Source organism: Phyllobates terribilis, unplaced genomic scaffold, assembly GCF_046119375.1.
Source record: "Phyllobates terribilis strain yellow unplaced genomic scaffold, ASM4611937v1 Scaffold_1__5_contigs__length_1240528914, whole genome shotgun sequence".
NCBI lineage: Eukaryota > Metazoa > Chordata > Amphibia > Anura > Dendrobatidae > Phyllobates > Phyllobates terribilis.
The window spans coordinates 812,164,671-812,186,378 of NW_027362761.1; the positions used below are offsets into that span (position 1 = coordinate 812,164,671).

Below are 21,708 nucleotides of genomic sequence, written 5' to 3' on the forward strand. Positions count from 1 at the left end.
TTACACCGTGCAGCAGTGAGCACGCCCACAGGACACACCGCCAGTGTAGGACAGGTTACACCGTGCAGCAGTGAGCACGCCCACAGGACACACCGCCAGTGTAGGACAGGTTACACCGTGCAGCAGTGAGCACGCCCACAGGACACACCGTCAGTGTAGGACAGGTTACACCGTGCAGCAGTGAGCACGCCCACAGGACACACCGCCAGTGTAGGACAGGTTACACCGTGCAGCAGTGAGCACGCCCACAGGACACACCGTCAGTGTAGGACAGGTTACACCGTGCAGCAGTGAGCACGCCCACAGGACACACCGCCAGTGTAGGGCAGGTTACACCGTGCAGCAGTGAGCACGCCCACAGGACACACCGCCAGTGTAGGACAGGTTACACCGTGCAGCAGTGAGCACGCCCACAGGACACACCGTCAGTGTAGGACAGGTTACACCGTGCAGCAGTGAGCACGCCCACAGGACACACCGCCAGTGTAGGACAGGTTACACCGTGCAGCAGTGAGCACGCCCACAGGACACACCGTCAGTGTAGGACAGGTTACACCGTGCAGCAGTGAGCACGCCCACAGGACACACCGCCAGTGTAGGGCAGGTTACACCGTGCAGCAGTGAGCACGCCCACAGGACACACCGCCAGTGTAGGACAGGTTACACAGTGCAGCAGTGAGCACGCCCACAGGACACACCGCCAGTGTAGGACAGGTTACACAGTGCAGCAGTGAGCACGCCCACAGGACACACCGCCAGCTTGTTGGCAGCCTCAACGTTCTTCTGACTCTGATAGTCACCAACCCATAAGGCTACGCCCTCTCACTCCAGCTGTGAACAAAGCTTCCGCGTCATTGGTCAGATTCGCGTTTTGCATCCGCCCCTCCTCATCCAACCTATCCAATCGCCGCACGGCTCCATTGACGACCCTTCACTAGACATGAAGAGGCTGCTACTCAGCCGTCACTACTTCTCAATTAAAGAAACCTCCACGTTCCTATCCGCAGTGTCACGCTTCATTCCTCACGCTCATCCTCTGTCAGTCACCCTGCGAACGAAACAAGTGGTTTAGCCCAGACCTCAGGGCCTGGAATGCAGAGCAGACGCCTCCATTGCCTTGTAACCACGCCCCTCCGCGTGTAGGCGTGCCGGACAGCGTTTGGTGGGCGTGGCTCAGGGGGGACGAGTGCTGCCGCAGGGAAAGACGAGCAAGTCTACCGAGGCTGAGGCAGCGCTGGTCGCGCAGATACCGCTCCAATAATGTGACTGACCGTAGGAGCAGTGCGGGCGGCACTACTGCACTTGTACTCAGCGCCGGGGACAGACGACACCTCATGGACACGGGACGCCGGCTGTGAGACACGTCGCTATGGCTGCCCAGTCCAGGTATGGGGCTCATTATGCGCCTACGTCACGGTTAGACTGTAATATGGAGCCTTTATTACCAGCTGGGCCATTATATGTGCACCTTCTACCAGGGAGCGTCATTATTCCTTGTGTGTAATACTGTAGATGTGACGTATGACAAGTGTATGCCTGTGCGGCAACAGGTGGGTCTCTGAGGGGTTAATTATTAGGACAATTAACCCTCTGCGCCCCGGGGGGGGGGCGGCTTCTTCCCTCTATCGGTAAACAGTAGAGGGCCGGATCTGCAGCACCGGTGCACTGCTGGTGGCAGCCGTTTAACTCTTTGTTTCGGGGTAAACTTTACACCAGCCCTCCCCCTCTTCACCATCCGATGTGGCTGCCATATTGCTGCACCATAGCAGGGGCAGGCAGGCAGATCGCTGCAGGGGAGAGCCAGTGTAGCTATAGAGGAATACACAGGGATCCAGGCGGAGGGGCTTCCATGGGCTTTACACACTTTTCCAATGTAACTTTCCCCTTTATCTTTTCTCTATTTGTAAATGAATGGCGATGCAGTTAAAGGCATCCTGACAGCTGGGCAGTCATTCCCTGGCTCCTGAGCTCCCTATTTCCAGGCTGTGGGCAGTGGAGCTTTGCTGACCCAGCAGTTACCTATTTTGCTGCCTTTTATAGAGCTAGCAGCTCTCAGCCTTTTTCTAGTGTCACTGGTGACCTCCCCTCCCCCCATCCAGTGACCTAGAAACTTTAATGGCCACTTGAGGCTACCAGAAAAGTTAGACAGATGGCATATTACCCTGGTCGATGTACCTAGCTTGGGCCCATCCTTCATGGACGAAGATTATTAGGCTGTGTTCACATGTAGCTTAAATTCTGCAGTATTTTCCGCTGCTTTTTATCCACATGCTTCCTGAAGGTGTCAGCATCAAAATAAGCAATTACAATCTTCTGATTATTGCATTTTTTGGTGCAGATTTGAAGCAGCATTTTTTTTTTTTTAAAGTACAGAAAAGCTTAGATGCTGCGTTTAAAAATGCAGCTGTTTTTTTTTTCCTTGTTTTTTTATTTAACATGTTTACATGCATCCCCATGGAAGTCTTTAGAGTAAAAAAAACAAAAACAAAAGTTCAACAGCCTCTTAGTCTCACATTCGGTATGAATTGTCATAAGATCACATCTAATTTGCTTAGATTGTTAAATGCAGCAGATTTTCTGCGACACAGTGGGACAAATGCAGCATTTATACTACAGGGCATAGCCTTTGAAATTCTGGCTTAAAAATGTCAGACTCTGCATAGATTGCACTGATATATAGGGCGTGTATAATGGGGGTATATTGCAGAAGAGACCTTGTCATGGTCAGAGCCTTTCAACTGTTCAGCCTGCTCCTCCTGGTTCAGTGACAGAATGCCAGAAGTTGTATGCTAATGGGGTGGGCTGTACATTTCCAGCTCTCTTGCCTCAGCCTATTGCCGCCCCTTCCCCGCCTCCAGTCTGTGACTGACAGGTCAGTTATGTTTCAGGGACCTGTTAGACAAGAGGTGAGAGGCAGGGGGGCTGTAAGTGTAGAGCCCACCACACTTGCAACTCATTAGCATACAATTTCAACTATGGTTTTCGTTAAGGCCACATTCACATGTTCAGTATTTTACATCAGTATTTGTAAGCTAAGATTGGGACAATCAGAGGAAAAGTATAATAGAAACACGTCACCACTTCTGTATTTATCACCCACTCCTGGTTTTGGCTCACAAATACTGATGTAAAATTCTGATCGAATACTGATAGTGTGAACTTGGCCTAAAAGAGCAAAACTGTTTTTTCAAGGTAAGGATTTAATCAGCATTGGAGAGTCTGTCCCCATATTTTTGCTTTCTTATATGAGAGCAACATAATGTATCACTTACTGGGCTGCTTGCTGCCATTTTGATAAAATCTGTTTTATCTGCTTCAGTTCTCTAAATATTGATCTGTGTAACAGAGCTCATGAATGTACTTGACTACCTGACAGAAGGCTTACTAGTCCTCTAGTCATTTCCTCCTGATAAAATGAAACAACACTATGCAGCCCAGTATGTAACAAAGCACTGGAATCAGTGTCTCTGTCCCTACCCTTTGCTGCTCTCAAATTAGGTGGCAAAAATCTAGTGGCACATTCCCTGTAAAGCACCTTTTCTAGAGATACCATTAGTTTGGGGAGTAAAATCCTCTTTAAAGGGAAGCTATAGTCAGAAAATGACTTATTGTATAAAAGTTTTTTTTTTACATGTATTTTTTAAAGCGTTTTTGGCGTTTGTTTTTTTTTCTCTTAATAAAGATCTTGACATGAAAAAAAAAAAAATTGAGCAAATTTCACAGTGGCTACTGGGGGTATTTTAGACTCATACTTTGTCCTTTCAGGAAGAGTTTTCAGCAGGCTCCTCGACATCAGAGGCAGGATTACAATGACAGGTAACACTTCTATTCATAGTATTTCCCAATCATCTTATGTGACATCCCAGCTGACCCTGCTTCCACTCCAATCACAATTGCCTTTGTATAAGCTTACTAGGTACTTCAATACAAAAGTGGGGTTTGGAATCTGACCATTGTAGCTATGTACATGTATTGTTTCCTGAAACTGTAGGTTACAGTCAAAAAAACAAAACAAACAAAAAAAAAAAAAACTCCAGTGGCCAGTGTGAAAATTGCAAGAGTACTATTTTATATTTTTAATGTAGATGTTGATTTGTAAAAAGCCAAAATATTATTTTTAAACGTTTTATACGAAAACCTAGCTTACATAGGTAATTTTCAGATTTTTTTTTTTTTTTTTTTTTTAAAACCTCACATACTTATTCTGGGCATTTGTCTACTACTGGACAACTCATCCTTCAAAGCAGCACTCTGCATAATGAAATAATAAAAAAAAATGCTTACTTGGCTCCTGTAATACCACTGCTCTCCCGGCAATTACATGACCGCTGCAGCCAGTCGGTGAGTTCTGATCGGCTGCAGGCTCTCAGTATTCCATCAGAGCTGAACCTACTTCATGGTCGCACTGAGACCCAAACGAGGAGTTGCGCTGTGTTCTCCCCCTGTTCTAGCTAATAGATGTCGGTCCAGAGCAGGGGAATAGCCCCCTCTCTAGGGGCCATATATTGTGTATAGGCATATAGACAGATATTGCCTTAAGGGGACAAGCGTTAAAATATTTCTATGAAATGCAATCCTGTCCTGTCTTCATGTTCTTGTTTTGTGGCTGTGGTCTATTTAGAAATAGTTACTTTATTATATATTTCCGCATGCTTTCCTAATAAAAGGTTATAGCTAATGTGTACAGGGTCGGTCAGCAATATTTCTTTAGTTGCTTATATTCTGCTAATGCATTTTAAATGTCTGAGCTGCTTAATATGTCCGGCTGTGTTGAGAAAAGGCATGAGCTTGTATGTAAGTCTATAATCCATAAACACTTGGTGACTTATCTGCCCATGCTAGGATCCCCTTTCAGGACTATTATGGTAACCACTGCTAATTGAAGTAAATATCATTAAATATATCTTCACAGTGGCACTTAGCAGGTAAATAGGCTATTCTTATTATTGATGCATTAGAAGCAAGAAAAAAGGGCAAGTGTATGGCTCGGAGTGACTTTGACAAGGCCCAAATTGTTATGGCTGGGTGACTAGGTCGGAGCATCTCTAGAAGAGCAGGGTGTTCCCAGAATGCAGAGGATAATCCCTACCAAAAGTAAGGACAGCTGGTAACCAGGGCAGGGTCATGGCTGTCCAGGGTTATTGATGTGTGAGAGGAGGGAAGCCTAGCCTACAGGGCTTTGGAGTCGGAGTTGGTATAAAATGGACCGACTCCAGCTCCTAAAATATATAATAAATTGGGTACAGTAATTCAGTGCAGTTTGTGGGGAATATTTTTTTCATATGAATTTGGGAAAGTTATGAAATGTCCTATAAATGTCTGTCCTATTCCTGATCTAAGGGTCTAGACTTTTAGCTGAGATGAATCTGTGCTGCAGTAAATTCATCACTTAAACATGAGTCATGGAGTCGGTGTCATGGAAATTGAGGAGTCGGAGGATTTGGCTTACAGACTCCACAGCCCTGCTAGTCTATTTGGTCCGATACTAAATAACCTTTTTAGCAATGTGTGTTTATTATCCTGGCTATGGTAGAAAGGTACCAGGATACTCAGTGCATTGCAGCTTGCTATGTAGATGCAGATCACTCATGGTGCCCTGTATACTGCAAAAGTTGCCTAAAATGGGCCTGTGAGTCATTGGAAGAAGGTGGACTTGTCTGATGTTTTACATCCATCTTGTGAGAACCCCAGTGCATGTGCTGCTTACCTGGTGAAAAGATAGCACTATCAGAAGAAGGCAGGCTGGTGGAGATGGCGCCATGCTCCGGCAATGTTCTGCCTGGAAGCTTTAGGTCCTGGCATTCATGTGGATGTTACTTTGACATGTGCCTCCTACCTTTATTAGTTGTAGTGAGCTATTTTTTTACTCAGCAGTTTTTAGTGGTTAGGACAGGATGAAACTGCTGACAAATTCGCTTTAATGTTACGGCTGATTGGTGTAGATGAAAGGGTAGGATCCTCTTTTTTAGGGCTTAATTAGACATCAGTATTTTTTTCTTGTATGCAAAAAACTGAGTTTCATCGTAGTTTTTGATCAGATTTTCATCAGTGCTTGGTACGTATGTCGGCTTTTACCATTAAAGTTTCATCAGTTTTTCTGGTATGCAAAAAAACAGATTTTCTGAAAACAAAACAAAAACCCTAAACTTTCTTATCTTGTCTATAATATAATGACAATAATCTTTAGAAAATCGTCAGCGAAAAACAGCACATAGCATCCAAGTGCTGTCCTATTTATTTTAGTTTTTAATTATATGGACCCATAGACTTAATTTGCCGATTTTGACTGACCAAAACCAGTGCAAATTTGATGCAGAGCACTCGCTCTGCTAAAATACATGGACATCTGAAAAGCCCCATAGACTATAAGGGTATGTGCACACAGTCAGTACTATCGACGCTTTGAATGCAGTATACTTTATGCTGCATCCAAAGTGCTGCACGCAGGTGAATCCACACGTGTTCATTGAAGCATGCGGATTCACCGCATCCTATACATTGCACGGATATAATTTCTCTTGTGGAGACTAGCGACTCCGCAAGAGAGATTGACATGCTACGGTCTGTAAAGACGCACCGCATGTCTGTGTCTGCGGGTGATCCGCAGGTACACGGAGACGCATAGTGGGCATGGGATTTCTTGAAATCCCATCCACTTTGCTTGTAATGTGGAACGCTGCGCTGCATCCACGTTGCAGCGTTTCTTGACCATGTGCACATACCCTAATAGGTATGAGTTCTATCTGTGAGAAAGAAGGATAGACCTTGTGCATGAAAATCTGACACCTGAATGAGGGCTGAGTGAGTTTTCTTAATATTTCTGAGATCTATTATCATAAAGCATGGCTGAAGTGCAAGCGTACATTTACACTATCTGGTTATTGGGAACGAGCGTTCCTAGACATACTCATTTCTCAATTAACTACTCTAAACAGGTTGAGAGTTGCCTGACAAACAATAAAACCTTTTGTTTAGGCGAATTGATTTTTAAGCTTTGATTTCGGCGGCACATCATCCTGTGTAAACAGGATGTGCTGCCGAGAACAGCGATGGTCTGCGTGCATTACAGTGTGGTCAGCCTCACACAAAACCTGGCTATTAAGTGATCGCCGATCGGATTGCATATAGCTAATTGGTGGTAGTTTAACGTCTGCAAGTTGACAAGTGTAAACCCACCTTTAGTTTCCTGTATGCAAACACCATAATATCCTTTAGCAAAATGATTGCGGTGAACTAAGAACATTTTTTTCCCTGCTGTTGGTGTAGAGCTCCTTATATGATGAGTTACAGAGAGATGACATACCTTCTGCTATATATAGGTTGCAGTCTTACAAATCTTTTCTTACCTACCAAATGACTGCCTCCACCATATATGTCTATTTTAAAGGGGTATTCCCATGTTCAAGATCCTATCCCAATATGTAGTAGGTATAGTAATAATATTAGAAAATGCCTCCAATTAGAAATGTAGTATAGTTTTTCATATTTGATCTGTCACTTACCCCATGTGAAGGGCCTTGCCGTAGCTTAGGTATCCATGGTTATGACCACTAGCTAACTTACTGTCAATATGAGTGGTCGTAACCATGGATACCTAAGCCACTGCAGTGCCCTCCATGGGGAAGGCAACAGAGTGAATAACTATACTACATTTCTAATTGGAGGTATTTGTTAATATTATTATACCTACTACATATTGGGATAGGATCTTGGAGATGGGAACACCCCTTTTAAGCTTTCCCATTGACCCTTTATTTGCCCTTAGATCCTGTTGATCACTGTTAGGATCCTTTGACAAGCTAATGTCTATAGAAGTTTTGGGACCCTCAACTGATGCCTGATATCGGCAGGAAAATAGTAATTTAGGTGTTTGCTTCCAAAGTTTAGCCAAAGATAGGTGAGGCATGTGGGACAAACAGCTACTCATGTCTCGCCCAGCTCCATATAAAGGACATACGGTTTCATTTGAGAATCGGCATCTTAATTAACAACAAAACTTCTAAATTACAGTCTGATGTCTATTGCCAGCCACAGAGATATAATGCTTGTACTCTTTAACTCACTATTTTTAGCAGATTAGATGATTGTATACTGGACAACCTGGTTGTAGAATTTGGAAGCACTAGAATCCTTGGTTGTATTGACCGGCCCACCAGTGTGGTGGGCCGTGGTGCTGTGGCACATGATCGCACCGTTTGAAGTTAACTTAAAAGCCAGTCACTTTCCACAGCCATCTGCACTTCAATACAAGTCATGGCATTATGGGAATCACAGGATCGATAGAAATGGTAATGCGATGCAAATGATGAAAAATGAAGAACAAAACTCTATTTACTCACTATTGAGTATCAGCACCACATGCAGAAATATATGTACTTACACACTTTGGCATACTCTCAATAAAGGGAATTAATAGGATTTCACCCCAAATTATATATGCATGTAGCGCTTTCAAAAACAAGTCCAGCAATACCATTACATGGCCAGTCTGTTCCTTCATTACTGAGAAATCTGCTTTGGAATTTATATTCCCTGCCCAGTGACTCCTGCTTGACTGACATCTTTTAGGCTATGTGCACACAAAGGGATTTTAATGCGTTTTTGTGGCTTATTTTTCGCTGTGGAAACACATTAAAATCGCTTGTAATAGGTCTGCCATTTACTGCAATGCAAATCTGCATGTGCTGTGCAATCCGCTGCGAATTTTCATTGCGGTAAAACCCGCAGCAAGACCAATTCTAGTGTGATTTCGCTGCAAAATCGCCGCCATTGACTTGCATTGGATCGCATAAGATCCGCATGACTACATGTAGTCATGCGTATCTTATGCGATTAATGCGCGGATGGTACCCGGGTCTGGAGAAGAGGATACTCTCCTCCAGACCCCGGGTACCATAGTAAAAAAAGAATTTAAAATAAAAAAATAACGTTATACTCACCTTCTGATGGCCCCATCTCTGCTCCTGGCGTCGCTGCTGGGTCTGTGGCGGGTACCGGTAATGTAAAAGGACCTTCCATGAAGTCAGCGGTCATATGACAGGTCACACGACCGCTGACGTTGCATTTTTTTTCTGCCAGGGAGATGCAGAAACGCTCAGGAAAAATCCAGAGCATTTCTACATCGTGGGCATATAGCCTTATACTGTGTGACTTCAGTCACTGGAGCCTTCAATCAAGCAAGAGGTGGCGGTGCTGGGTGGGGAATAGAGCCGGAGTGACAGAGGCTTCAGCGTGACATTTGCATATTCATTGAAACGCTGATTTCTCAGTAATGGAGGAACGAACTGTCTAGGTAAAGGTATTGCTGGACTTGTCTTTGAAAGAGATACATGTGCATATAAATTGTTTGGGGTCTGAAACTTGGGCACACACATCCTCAAAATCCGCTGCTGGCAGCTCCCTTTGCAACTGCCGATCAACAATGTTCCAGATGTGCTTGATGGGAGACAAGTCCAGAGACGCTGGAGGCCATGGTAGCATGTTTAGGTCACACAGGCTGCTCACAGTAGGACAAGCCACATTTAGCATGGCATTGAAAAACTGCTCCTAGATCAGAACTGTGATAACTTTATTGTGCTGGTTGATAGGAAAAAAGGCAAGAGTCAATTATACTGCATTGTGAACTCTTTAAAATTTAAATGAAAGAAAACACTTCCACTTTTTTTTTTTTTTGTTCATGCCAGCTACAAAAAAAACTAAGTGATCAAAAAGTTGTATGTAACCAGAAATGATGCCATCAAAAAGTACAGCTTGTTCTGCAAAAACAATCTCTTGTATAGCTCAAAAATAAGTATAGGTATTCAGAATGTTATGGCTTACCCCTCCTTCCCCCTTCCCCAAAAAGTAGCAAAGCCTAAAGAAAACTGATCGCATTGACCCACAGAAAAATAGAAAAATGGAGTTAAGTTTGTGTACCCCTAAAAATACAACTCATCTCGGGGGGGAAAAAAGAAACAATCCCTCATTATGACTGATGCTAAAATAATTCTAGCTCCAGGAGCGCCACAATAACAGCAACAACAAAAAGTCTAAATCTGACATCAAAGGGTTAAACACAATTGAAAAATGTAAAAGGATACATTTTTCTATATATAGGAGTTTCTCTATTTTCAACTTCTGCCTGTGGTCCGAAATATGGTAGCCAAATTTGTCAATTTTGTATCCAAACTGCAAACCACATGGACTTCCTGTTGCAAAACCTTGGCAGACGTCCTTGCGTTTATAGCTATGATTTAGTTTGCGGCTTTAGTTTATTACAGGGTCTAATGTTTAGCGTTTTTGGTGACCAGCCTAATAACTCATAGATCCGGAAAAGACGTGCAAGCAGCTAGCCATGTGAAGGCATGTAGGAAAAAGTGATATAGTCTAGACATTGTCATAAAATGTCAAAATTTGTTGTACAGTATTGCATAAAGTTGTAGAAGTACATATGTGAAAAACATTGTGGGTCTCACAAAAGGGGTATGGCTTATCAGACAAACGGGTGTGGATCTGTAGAAAGGGTTTGGCTTAAGATACTCCAACTTGTGCCACCATTTTGGTATGGAAAATAGTTTGAAAGCAAATAGATGTTTCTAAAGTTGCGCCAAATATATCATCCAGCATGGAGCACTGGTATTTTTTTTTTTTTTTTTTTAATGATAGCTGTACACGATGCTTCCTTATGAGAATCCGCTAACGGCTAATCTAATATTTGCGTAGATCAGAAACAAATTTGATAACGGCTCACAATGAAAAGTTGTTTTATTCAACACCATTGTTCACAAACCGTGATGTGGGTCGACCACTGGGACCCTACCGATCATCAGAACAATGAACAGAAAAGCGCACTGGTCGAACATGTGCTCCATTCACTGTGACTGCTGGAGACATCAGAGCTGTCTCATAGACCGTGAATGGAGCATTACCATGCCTGCTGGTCCAGTGCTCCATACACAATGGCTATTTGGGCTTTTTGTTAGAGGTAGATCCCACTGTACAGTAGACATAAGTCTGATTTTGTATACAACACTTTTCACTGAAACTGTGAATGAATTTAGCCACGACGTGGAAAATTACAATTCTCTACAAGTTGAAAACTGCTGATGCAAGCAGACCTGACTAAAATAAAATGCGGTACATAAAAAATCCCCTAAATTTATTGTACTTTGCATACTTGTTAGCATCTCGTGACTTTGGGACATTATCAGCTGCTGTACATGGTCCATCACGATGTTCTCTCAGGCTTTGACGCAAAGCCTGGGTTATGTTATGTTGAGTCACTGCCAAATTATTGCAGGTTGTTGGTTCAGGAGAGAAGTCTTTATTGGACTAAATACACAAACCAATAGCCGCACATAATGGTTCATTGTTCAGTGTGGATAAAGTATAAGCAAACATCTGTATCAAATCCTACTGCTCAAAGCCTAGAGTTTATTGCCTCATTTAGACATTTGGTGGTCAATGTGTAACAACATCTTTTTGAAAGGCTTAAACTGTACTGTCTTGAGTACTGGCCAGGTCGGCAATGTATGCTTAAAGCACCACTTCAGATTTTTTTTTTATTGCAGCACTGGAGTGGTGCCACTAATCTAAGGTCCCTGCCCCTAGTATGATGCTTACCTGCCGCTGTCTTCATCTTTTATAGCTGCTGCTTCGGTTGGTCTCCAGCAGTTTGACTTGTTGGATCACTCCAGTGTTTGCTTAGTGCTGGAAGTCACAACTCAATGAAAGTTTACGAGAGCCAGAACCAGGATCCCATAGACTTACATAGAGATAATGGTCACCAGCTCTCAGAGTTCAGGTCAGTCAAAAGGTTGCGGTCACAAGATGGCGTCACAAGACCAGAGGGTTGCCGGGAAGAGCTGAAGACAGCAGCTGGTGAGTATAATGCTAGGTTCAGTGACCTTAGATTAGGGACACCACTCCAGCGGTGAAATAAAACCCTTCTGCTGGAGTGGTGCTTTATTTATACTTTTCGATAATTTTTCAGGTGCTAATGTAACGACCCATCATTCATGATAATTGTGTAATGTGACAGGGTTGAGTGGCTGAATGTGTCCAAAATCGCTCCTTCATCATGCATCAAATCAAGCAAGCAAAATATTCTCATTCATTTTTTGAAAATTGTGTAATAGTTCTCTCGTTCCATGATTGGACCGGCAAAAGTCCTAAATAGGCATGGCTTTCCGTGATTGGTCGATCGTGTTTCGATGCAATTGTTCAGAAGCAGCTGGAGCGTTGGAACGAGTACATATCATTAAAAATGCTGCTGTTCATATAAAACCGACAGTATCAATGGAAAGGTTTGTAGAAAACGTTATGAATTCATGTGTTGAAAATATATCCTATTACTTGTAGGATTTGAAGGTTGAACTCGCCTACACTTCAGGTTATAACTGTGTGACCACCATTCACGATTCTCGGCCTACATAAACACTTGTCCGACATCATTTGCTGGTCGTGAGTTACGTTCATCATGTGAACTATTATCACATTTTGTCTGTCTGATTTAAAGGGAACCTGACCTCAAAAAATCCCAGGCTCCAGCAGGCATTATGTGATAATTACAATGATGTTTGTAGTTCTACTATCTGTAGTGTTTTTTGCTATAGTTATAAAGTAAAAGCTTGGTTCCATGAGTGGAAAACCATTACCCCGAGTTATTGGGGCAGTACAGTATACTGGCCGAGCCACCAAGTTGGGGTTTGAAAAAGCAACGTTTCCTTTTGATCTCTCAAGCCGGGAGCTCAGAACGCCTCTGTCGTGCAGAGGGAACCGAGGTGTATACACCTCCGCCCCACCAAGCTCACGGCGCCTGAGCCCGGGTCATGCAATTGTATACTGTGGATTTCAAGACATCGGCGCTGACCTTACCTGGAGTCATCAGAGGCAAAGGACGCTTTTTCCAACCATGACTCGGTTACATCGGCCAGTATACCAGATTGCTCCGTTGACTCGGGGTAACTGTTTTCCACTCACTTAGGCACCTTTTTACATTATAACTATAGCAAAACTAATACACTTAATTTAGCCACAAACATCATTGTAGTTCTTATCACATAATTGCCCTCAAGAGCATGGGATTAGCTTAATTGGCCATTTTCTGACATCAGGTTCTCTTTAATCACTGCCTCCTTTAGTAGGTGTTTGGCCATTAGATCCTCCCCCCAAACATGCCAATATTTTCTCAATAGGGAGAGGGGAAATATATCCCTGCCAGAAACTTTATTTACCTTCAAGCCTAACCCCCATTTTAATGTTTATTTCATAAAGCAATAGTACATATGAAAACAAGCAACTGCATAATATATCTTATCAGAGAAATCTGCATCTTTCGCTGACAAAATTCATCATTCAGTGAAGACGAGACTTTCCCGTTACTTAGAGAGATGACCGTTGCTATGGATACAATTTTATGTGGATGGGAGGAGCTAGAGGCTGAGCTCCTCCCCCTCCTATCTAGATAGTCTTTTCAGTAGCAGCTCTCATCTCCTATCTTAGTAATGGGCAAGTCTGTCGTCACTGAATACACATTTTACTTCAGAATTGAGAATTTTGATAATGACTGATCAATTCTGACAGAAAAAGAAGCAGATTTCTCTGATAAGATATAATACACAGTTGCTTATTTTCTTGTGTACTATTGATTTATGAAATAAAAATTAAAACAACGGTTACTCTTTAAAGGATTTTTCCACCTTTTGGGAACATTTATTTTTCGTAAATGCATGCAATTTGCAGCTAAAAATGACTTTTGCACCTTTTGCCCCCTGTAGCCGCTGCATCGCACGGTCTATTGCTGGCTACAGATTGTGTTATCGAGGTTGGCCTAATTATCTTTATTTTATTAGATGTGTTGGGGATGTGATTTTGTGGCACTTACTGTTATATAGGTATGACAGGTTCACTGCTCTTTAGTGGCGTCAGTGCGGAACCTGTCCTAAGGCTGCATGCCCACTATGCGTTTTGATGCGGGATTTCCGCAGCGTAAACGCTTGAAAAATGCTTGGTAATCCGTGCCCCATGATCCCCAATGAAAATCCGCATGTTCTGTGCACATGCTGCGGAATTTTCCGCAGTGGATTTTCCTTGCAGAAAAATCCGCAGCATGTCCATTATTTGTGCGTTTCCGCATGCGGATTTGAGGTCACAATGCATTTGAAAAACGCAAGTCAAATCCGCATGTAAAAACGCGTGCAAAATCCGCAAGCGTTTTTGACTGCCAAGAACATGCAGAAATGCTGCGGAAATTTTCTGCATCGTGGGCACATAGCCTAACGAGCAGGAGAAGGACCGCTCATGCTTGTATGCTAGTAAGTGCCACAAAACCATGTCCCCAACACATCTGGTAAAATAAAGATAATTTACCTCATTGTGCAGCCAGCAATAGACTGTGTTATACAGCGGCTACAGTTGCAAATGGTGCAACATTTTTAATGAAACCCAACTGCAAAATGTGTTGTGTTTTTTTTCTGCCCCAATTTTGTGCATTAAAGTAAGAGGAAAAAAATTGTCCACAAAGATGGGCAACCCCTTTTTAAGAACAACAGGATTGATTTTTCTGGAAACTCAACATGGTGGACTCTTCTATTATTCAGCATCAGACATCAGAAAATGGTGAGGACACCCTCATACCATACTGTTCAGATTGGCATGTTTCATGGTCCATATACAGACTGCAATGCCTGACTGACCGCGGGTCTCCTGGCTCTAACGGACAACCTTATAGATACACATTAGACTGTAAATTCAGGTCAGGAGACGCATGGTGGGTCCAGACATTGCAGTCTTTATACAGACTGAAGTACAGCCTAGTCATCCAGTTTTCTACGAATTGACAGGTGCTAATTGTTAAAACAAGTTTGATTTTTTGATTTTTGTTTAGTATGAATCTGGGATCCCCAATCAGATATTAGCTAGCCTAAAATAATCTAGGCCATTTGCCTGCACCCCTAGTCCTCCTGCATTATATTTTTAGCTCTAACAAGAATGTAATGTATGTGTATGACCTGCCAAAGGACAATTCTGTCTAGCCACATGCATAGAGTTGTGTACCTGCTCAGTTATGTCCATTGCTGGAGAAATACTGCACCATTGATCCTAAATACTGAAAACCTCTGTTTTGACAAATGCAAAAAGTCCATTATAGGAAAAGTTACTTTTCATTTTTATTAAAATGTCAGATTTGGAGGATTAAAAAGTCCACATCTGCATTAGGACCAGTGTTGGTTCTCCACGTTTGTAATGGGTGTATTTGCTTGCCTTTTTACCACTCTGTTGGTTCTATGGGTTTTTTTAGTTACAATCTTTGTTGTAATTGCAGATTTCCCCCACACACACCCTCTTGGGAATGTGTTTTGTAACATCTGTTGCTTACATTTCAGAACTACTAAATTAAGACCTGTCCTTGAGGGAAGGGAAGCATATCCTTGTAAATTGTGCTTGTTTTCTGTGCTAGGAGCTTATGTTTTGAGCATTTCATTGGTCTGTGTATTTCGATTAGATTTCTTGGTTAACATGTATGTATGTATGTATGTATGTATGTATGTATGTATGTGATCATAATGTGATTTCACTATGTTTTCATGATTATTTAACCACTTATTGCCGTGTTTGGAGCATCTGTGCTTGCTAACTGCCTTGTATTAAGCCTTCCATACAATGTAGCTGTTCGTTGATCAATTATTCAGCTGATTGTTCGGCTGACGGCTATCTCTCCTGAGTCAACCATATGGCAGGGACACACGGTTGCCTGAATGCTCCTATGTTCTCAATGAAAGAGACGCCACCAGACTCCTATGGAAGTAGATTATCTCCCGAAGAGTAAAGGGATCGGCCATTTGAAATCCGGATCCTTCTCTTCTGTCGGGTGGAAGGTCAGGGGACCACCATCCACATTAGACTATCATTGGTTTTAGCTGATATTAGTCTTATGTGTTTTTGGAGTCTTTAGTACTCTACAAGTATCTGGATTGAGCGGTTAGAAACATTTATATTTTTGTCACAAATTTGTAATGGTAATATCACAATAAATATTTAAGTAAATGTAGATGGAATAACAGACATCTAGTTGCTGAATTTTCATAAGTTAAGGTGCCTATACATTTTCAATGGCTTTTGGATGAGCATACAAGTATTTTTAATGGGTGGAGAGGTGAATGTCTCCTTTGGTGGGAGCTTAACTTGCTGAAATCCAGCTAGTCCGATTCTTCTTTTCCTGAACATTTGTTCTTGGGCGAGTCGGAAGACCCCATACACATAGTTAGCCTATCATGCCAAAATCAATAGGTATGGTTGGCTTTTCTCTTTGGTATATGGAAGTCTATATTCGGGGAGTTTCTAGTAATACAGCCATACTTTGGAAACCACTGTAAACTCTAACGACTTTGAAAATACTAGAATTATTTCCCAAATGTGACTGAGCAGTGTGGGACAATTTATGAAAATTGCCTAAAAACTAAAGCTTCATTGTGATTGGTTGCTACAGGAAACTGTTTTTTCCCATAGGACCTCTCCTCTGCGTCCTTTTTACTGAAAGAAGGTGTGCTTCTGAAGATCGGCAGTTTGGATCAACCACGTGGTCCAATCTGAGCGCTTTGCCTCTGCAATGAGGGAGAAGTCCTAGGGTGCGGAAGCTGGCCGAATCAAGCACTAAGCTTGCCAAGGTGATCAGCCACTCTTGAGATTGCAGGTTGGCCGGTAACCTAGGCAACGAGCTGTACACAATAGATTTAAAAATCTCTCAGTTCTAGAGAATGGGGAGGGTTTTTGATAAAAGGAAATTAGTTACTTGTTTTTACATGCACTTTTATCCACTAATGAAGATGAGACGGTTCTTTAAGAAACGAGAATATTGTACAATCCAAAATGTGCTGGTAAGAGCTTACTGATTTTTCCATCGTATTGTGGGCCTTCACCATGACCTGGGTAGATATAGCGTAACGTCTAAACATATTATGATTACCAAACAAGGGGTTGTCCCCATAATGAGAAGTTGATGACAGGGTATGCAGTTGCTGACACCTCCACAGGAAAAATCAAGCATTGCGTAGTGCCTATTGAAATGAATGAGTGTCTGCGTCATCCATGGGCATGCTGCAGAATGTAAGTGAAGAAATGTCCATATTGGAAGTCTGATCTGTTCTCTCGGCTGGGATTTGACAAGCCTCTGTGCCATTTGACCAGTCTGTGTGATTAATGACGAGTCATCTGTAGTCCATGTAAGCCTGTCCAAGTGGTTACCATGGCAATACCGAGCTGCATGGAACTCTGAGGCATGACTAACTACAGACTGCTTCATCCATGCACGTCAGCAAGCTGGTGTCTGGTATGGGGGCAGAGAAGGTAACCTGCAGGGCCTCCTGTGAAAATGGAGAGGGGAATAGGAGAAGGCAGGATCCAAACCCTTCAGATTGCTTGTAGTATCTAATTTTTGGTTTGCAAACAGTGAATACAAATTTCACTCTACTTGTGGTTAAAGGGAGTCTTTCTCTTCCACCTCTCCCAACGCAAATTGAGCTATTGGTCATTCATAAAAGGGGCTTAGCGCCCCTATAAATATCACTTATACAGTAGATTTTACGAATTTCATTTATTGATGAAAGGTTTTTAGATTTGTAAATGAGGGGGTTTTGGCGCATGCTTGGCGTGACTAGATGGTTGTGCGCTGTTTCGCCTTCTCAATTACCATTCTCTGGATCTCCCCTTAAAGGGGATATCCGGGACTAAAAAAAAAAAAAAATGTATGTAGTTGCTATCAGAGGCAACTACGTGTCTGTTGTACCTGGCGCCGGTCATTGACAGCTCCTGACAGAGATTTAGCTGCTCCCTGTCAACAGAGCAGCAGTTTGTCTTCCTATTGACAGGGTGGGACTAATGGCGTCATACTGATTAATAGCTAGTTTCCCCCAATTAGGCAGCGGAGATCCGGCTGTCGATCAGCATGACCTTCCCTGTCATCAGGAAAACAAACTGCAGCTCTGATGGGTCGTCTGTGTCGGCAGAGAACGGCGCCGGGCACAACAGGCAGGTAGGTAGCAACTACCTGCCTACTAGGACTTAAGCAGATTCCCCCCCCCAAGTCCCCTATATCCCCTTTTAACTTGATCTCTTTGGAGTACTGCCTAATCTAAATTCCCATCGGTGTCAGTGTGTACAGGTGTGTTGTCATCCCTCTCCTGTGTGTAGCGGCCCCTTGTTCTACTAATGTCTGCTTTTGCTGCCCCCCTGCTTTGTGATCCTGTGTGCAGTGAGCCACCTCTACACAGGAGAGGGATGAGCACACACCTGGGCACAATAACACAGCATGTGATCTAGACTCCAGCAGTGTCAGTGCCTGCAGGGCTGGGAATTTAGAGAAGGCAGCACTCCAAAGGGGGCGCTGTCACTTACCATAAGGAGAGGTGTGGAGGATGATAATTGAGGGTGCAGACCCGTGCATGAGCACCTTGCCATGCCAAGGGTGCATCAAAACCTCCTCATCTTCATATATACTTAAAGTTTTTTTTAGTAAAATCTATAGTGCAAATATGAATAGTGTAGGAGCTAAGTGGCCTATATGAAAGCGCTGTGGAATTAAGAAGTAAAATTAAATATGTCTACATTTTTCAGTTCCAGTATTGGGGGCGACAGACTTGTTCTAACATATTCTGCGGTATGCAAGTTTTTTCCCCCCATATTCCATTAAAAAAAAAAAAGTAAAGTAAGAGTTTCAGAAACTCATAATCATGAAGCATTTTTTTTTTTTTGCAATATGTTCATAGAGGCGTTTTTATGTTTAGTGAGTTTTGTACTAGAGTTACAAAAATCGATGGCTACATACTCTAGGCATTTACAAAAATAAATAAATAAAATGGCTAATGGAATCTTGACATTGAAACCCATACCCGTAAAGCCAAAATCTGCATGTATTGGTTACTGCAGATTCGACCAGTCACTGTAGTGGTGTGTAAATATGGAATAAATGCGTGCCAGGAGCATTCTTCGCCCGTGTGAGTAGGGTTTTCGGCCCCCCACCCTTTCTTCACATGTACTGTACTTGTCTTGCAGGCTTTTTGAGGTGCAGATGTGGTGCCGGAGTGAATAACACGAGTGGAAGTAGCCTTTTCCTCTCGTTTGGGAATATTATTGTGTTGATTTCTCTATTTAGTTATCACTAATTACCTGTACTTTGGGAAGTATGCAAGTTTGTATAGTATGGTACCAACAAATTCTAAAGTACTGTATAAATGGGGGAAAGCTATAAGCACATCAAATCTGAAATCCAACAAAAGTAGAGAATATATCCATAGAATAATATGCATTGGTGTATGTCATTAATCTTTTATCCTTATAATAAGGTTGTTTGTATTAAATTGGAGACTGGGATATAGTGTGGTTACTGCTTTTCTATTCTATACGACAAGAATCTAATATGGTCACACGCATAAGGCTGGGTTACATAGGCCTTATTTTTGTTTTATCTGTACATACAAGAAACAGAATGTAAAGGTGCTTATACACCCTAAAATAGCCAGCAGAGCCCACCGATTTCTAGCCGACTATTTTATGAGTTACCGGTCAGGGTGAAAGAAGGATTTGGCTTATTGATTGACAAGACCCATCCTTTGGCTCTCTCAGGGAAATTATGCCATCAGAGGTGTTGTACAGCAGTTTACTTCACTCTCCCTATTCAAAGCACATAAACATTCGGCCATACCGAGCAGACCTGTTCAGCTAGTGTAGGAGCATGGGCACCTTGTCCATCACGCTGATAGCAGATTTCCTTTGATGGGACTTTATTGACCTTTAAAACCTTGATTGCAGTTTCTAAAGGACCCCATACACAACAGATAGCTGTCCCGTGAATGATGGTTCTGCTGATCTTTTGGCCGACGGCTATCTTTCCTGACACCTCCATGCACAGCGGAGCTGAGGGTTCTTGTGTTCTCAATATCCTCTGGCGCTAATCTCACCAAGAGCAATAGGGTCTGCAGTCCGAGATTGAACCCATTGACCTTCTGTTGGGGTAGAGTCTGGATTGCTCCATACACCATTGGCTGAGACCGCTGACATTAGTCTGTTTGCTGTAGGACTACAGCTGCCTATGATTTTTCCTCTATGAGAATATACATATTTTAGTTAAAACTCTCTCATATTCTTATCTAACCCCTGCAGATTAACTGTACCCAGCTGCTGTTTTTCTGATAGTATTAAATGAGCAGCAGGTTTTGATGATACTGCATTAGCTGATGATGCAGTACTTGAGGAACATTATGAGCCTGGTTATACTTGTTACTGTCCTGGTGTCCATTTTTTTTTTTTTGAGGATTTTGTATATTTTTCTTTTAACATACATCTCATAGAGTCATGCTGTGTGTACTGAGATAGTATGTCGTGTGGAAAACAAGGTCACTAGGAGTTAAATGGGTTTTCCCATGAACAAAGTTCATTTTAATCAATAGATCTTGGAATAATAATAACTTCCACAATTGGATGTGTTTTATAAATAGAATGTTCCTGTGCTGAAATCTTATAAATGTGCCCCTGCTGTCTACTGTGTCATGTCTGTATTTCACCATGCAGGAACATGGTCTGATCATACCACATCTCCTGGGCAGGGGAGGAAGAAAAAGTGTATACAGACATTACAGCAGTGGATCACAGTTGTTGCTTTCTGTTTAGGGGAAATGCTTACTCTCACAGAAAGAATTAGCTGTGATCCACTGCTGTCCTGTCTGTATATTCTTTTGCTTCCTCCCCTGCCCAGGAGCTGTGGTATAATCAGACCATGTTCCTGCACGGTCAGACAGTCATTACACAGGGGCACATTTATAAGATTATCTCAGCACAGGAACATTTTATTTAAGCACATCCAATTGTGGAAATTATTTTTCCAAGATCTATTGATTAAAATAAACTTTGTTCATGGGAAAACTCCTTTTAAGGCACAGGGAATTATGATTGATTAATTTAAGTCCTGTTTTGTACTTTATCAATCATTAGCCATTTTTGGGAAGTTTGGAACTAGACTGAGTTTTAGGCACCACTAGTTGCTTAAAAATCATTGTTCTCGACAGACCTGTTTAACCCCTTTACGACGTGGTACGTAATAGTACGCACCACGTCGTAACCCCCGGTTCAGCTCAGGCTCTGGCACTGAGGCTGCACTAAACCGGGCACATGTCAGCTGATTTATACAGCTGACGTGCTTGCAACAGCCGCGGGTAGATCCACCCACAGCTGTTAACTAGTTAAATGCCGCTGTCAATCTCTGACAGCGGCATTTAACAGCTCCGCGCCGGAAGCGCGTCACTTACCCCGCCCATCGGTAACCCCGACACATGATCGCGGCTCACCGATGGGTTGGCATGACAACCCGGGGGCTGCAGGAGACCCATGTGGTTGTCATGTACAGATTTCTATGAGCGCCGCCTAGTGGTCGGCACTCGTAGCAAGTGAGCAAATCTGCTACATGCAGGCGATCTGCTCATCGCCTGTATGTAGCAGAGCCCATCAGGTAATTGCTGCTTCAAATATTAAAAAAATAAAAAATATATAAAAGTTTAAATCCCCCCCCCCCCCCCCTTCGCCCCATTCAAAATAAAACCATAAAATAACCACATACACATATTTGGTACTGCTGTGTTCAGAATCGCCTGATCTATCAATATATAAAAAAAAAGAATTAATCCGATCGGTAAACTGCGTAACAAGAAAAAAATTGTAAACGCCAGAATGTTTTTGTTT

The 21,708-nt window shown here is 42.6% G+C and overlaps 1 protein-coding gene across 5 annotated transcripts in view; it reads left to right on the forward strand.

The window, feature by feature from the left end:
• The first annotated feature begins 1,121 nt into the window (after positions 1 to 1,121).
• AFF1 (ALF transcription elongation factor 1) overlaps positions 1,122 to 21,708 on the forward strand; it is a 99,615-nt gene continuing 79,028 nt past the window's right edge. For 2 of the 5 annotated variants that reach the window (XM_073637143.1, XM_073637144.1), the window contains exons 1-2: positions 1,122 to 1,386; positions 3,766 to 3,816. In XM_073637143.1, coding sequence (XP_073493244.1) covers positions 1,370 to 1,386; positions 3,766 to 3,816 — 68 coding nt within the window. In that variant the 5' untranslated portion in view covers positions 1,122 to 1,369. Of the gene's footprint in view, positions 1,387 to 3,765; positions 3,817 to 11,691; positions 11,860 to 21,708 lie in introns of those variants that run through there. The other 3 variants (XM_073637145.1, XM_073637146.1, XM_073637147.1) reach the window with 2 other exon arrangements.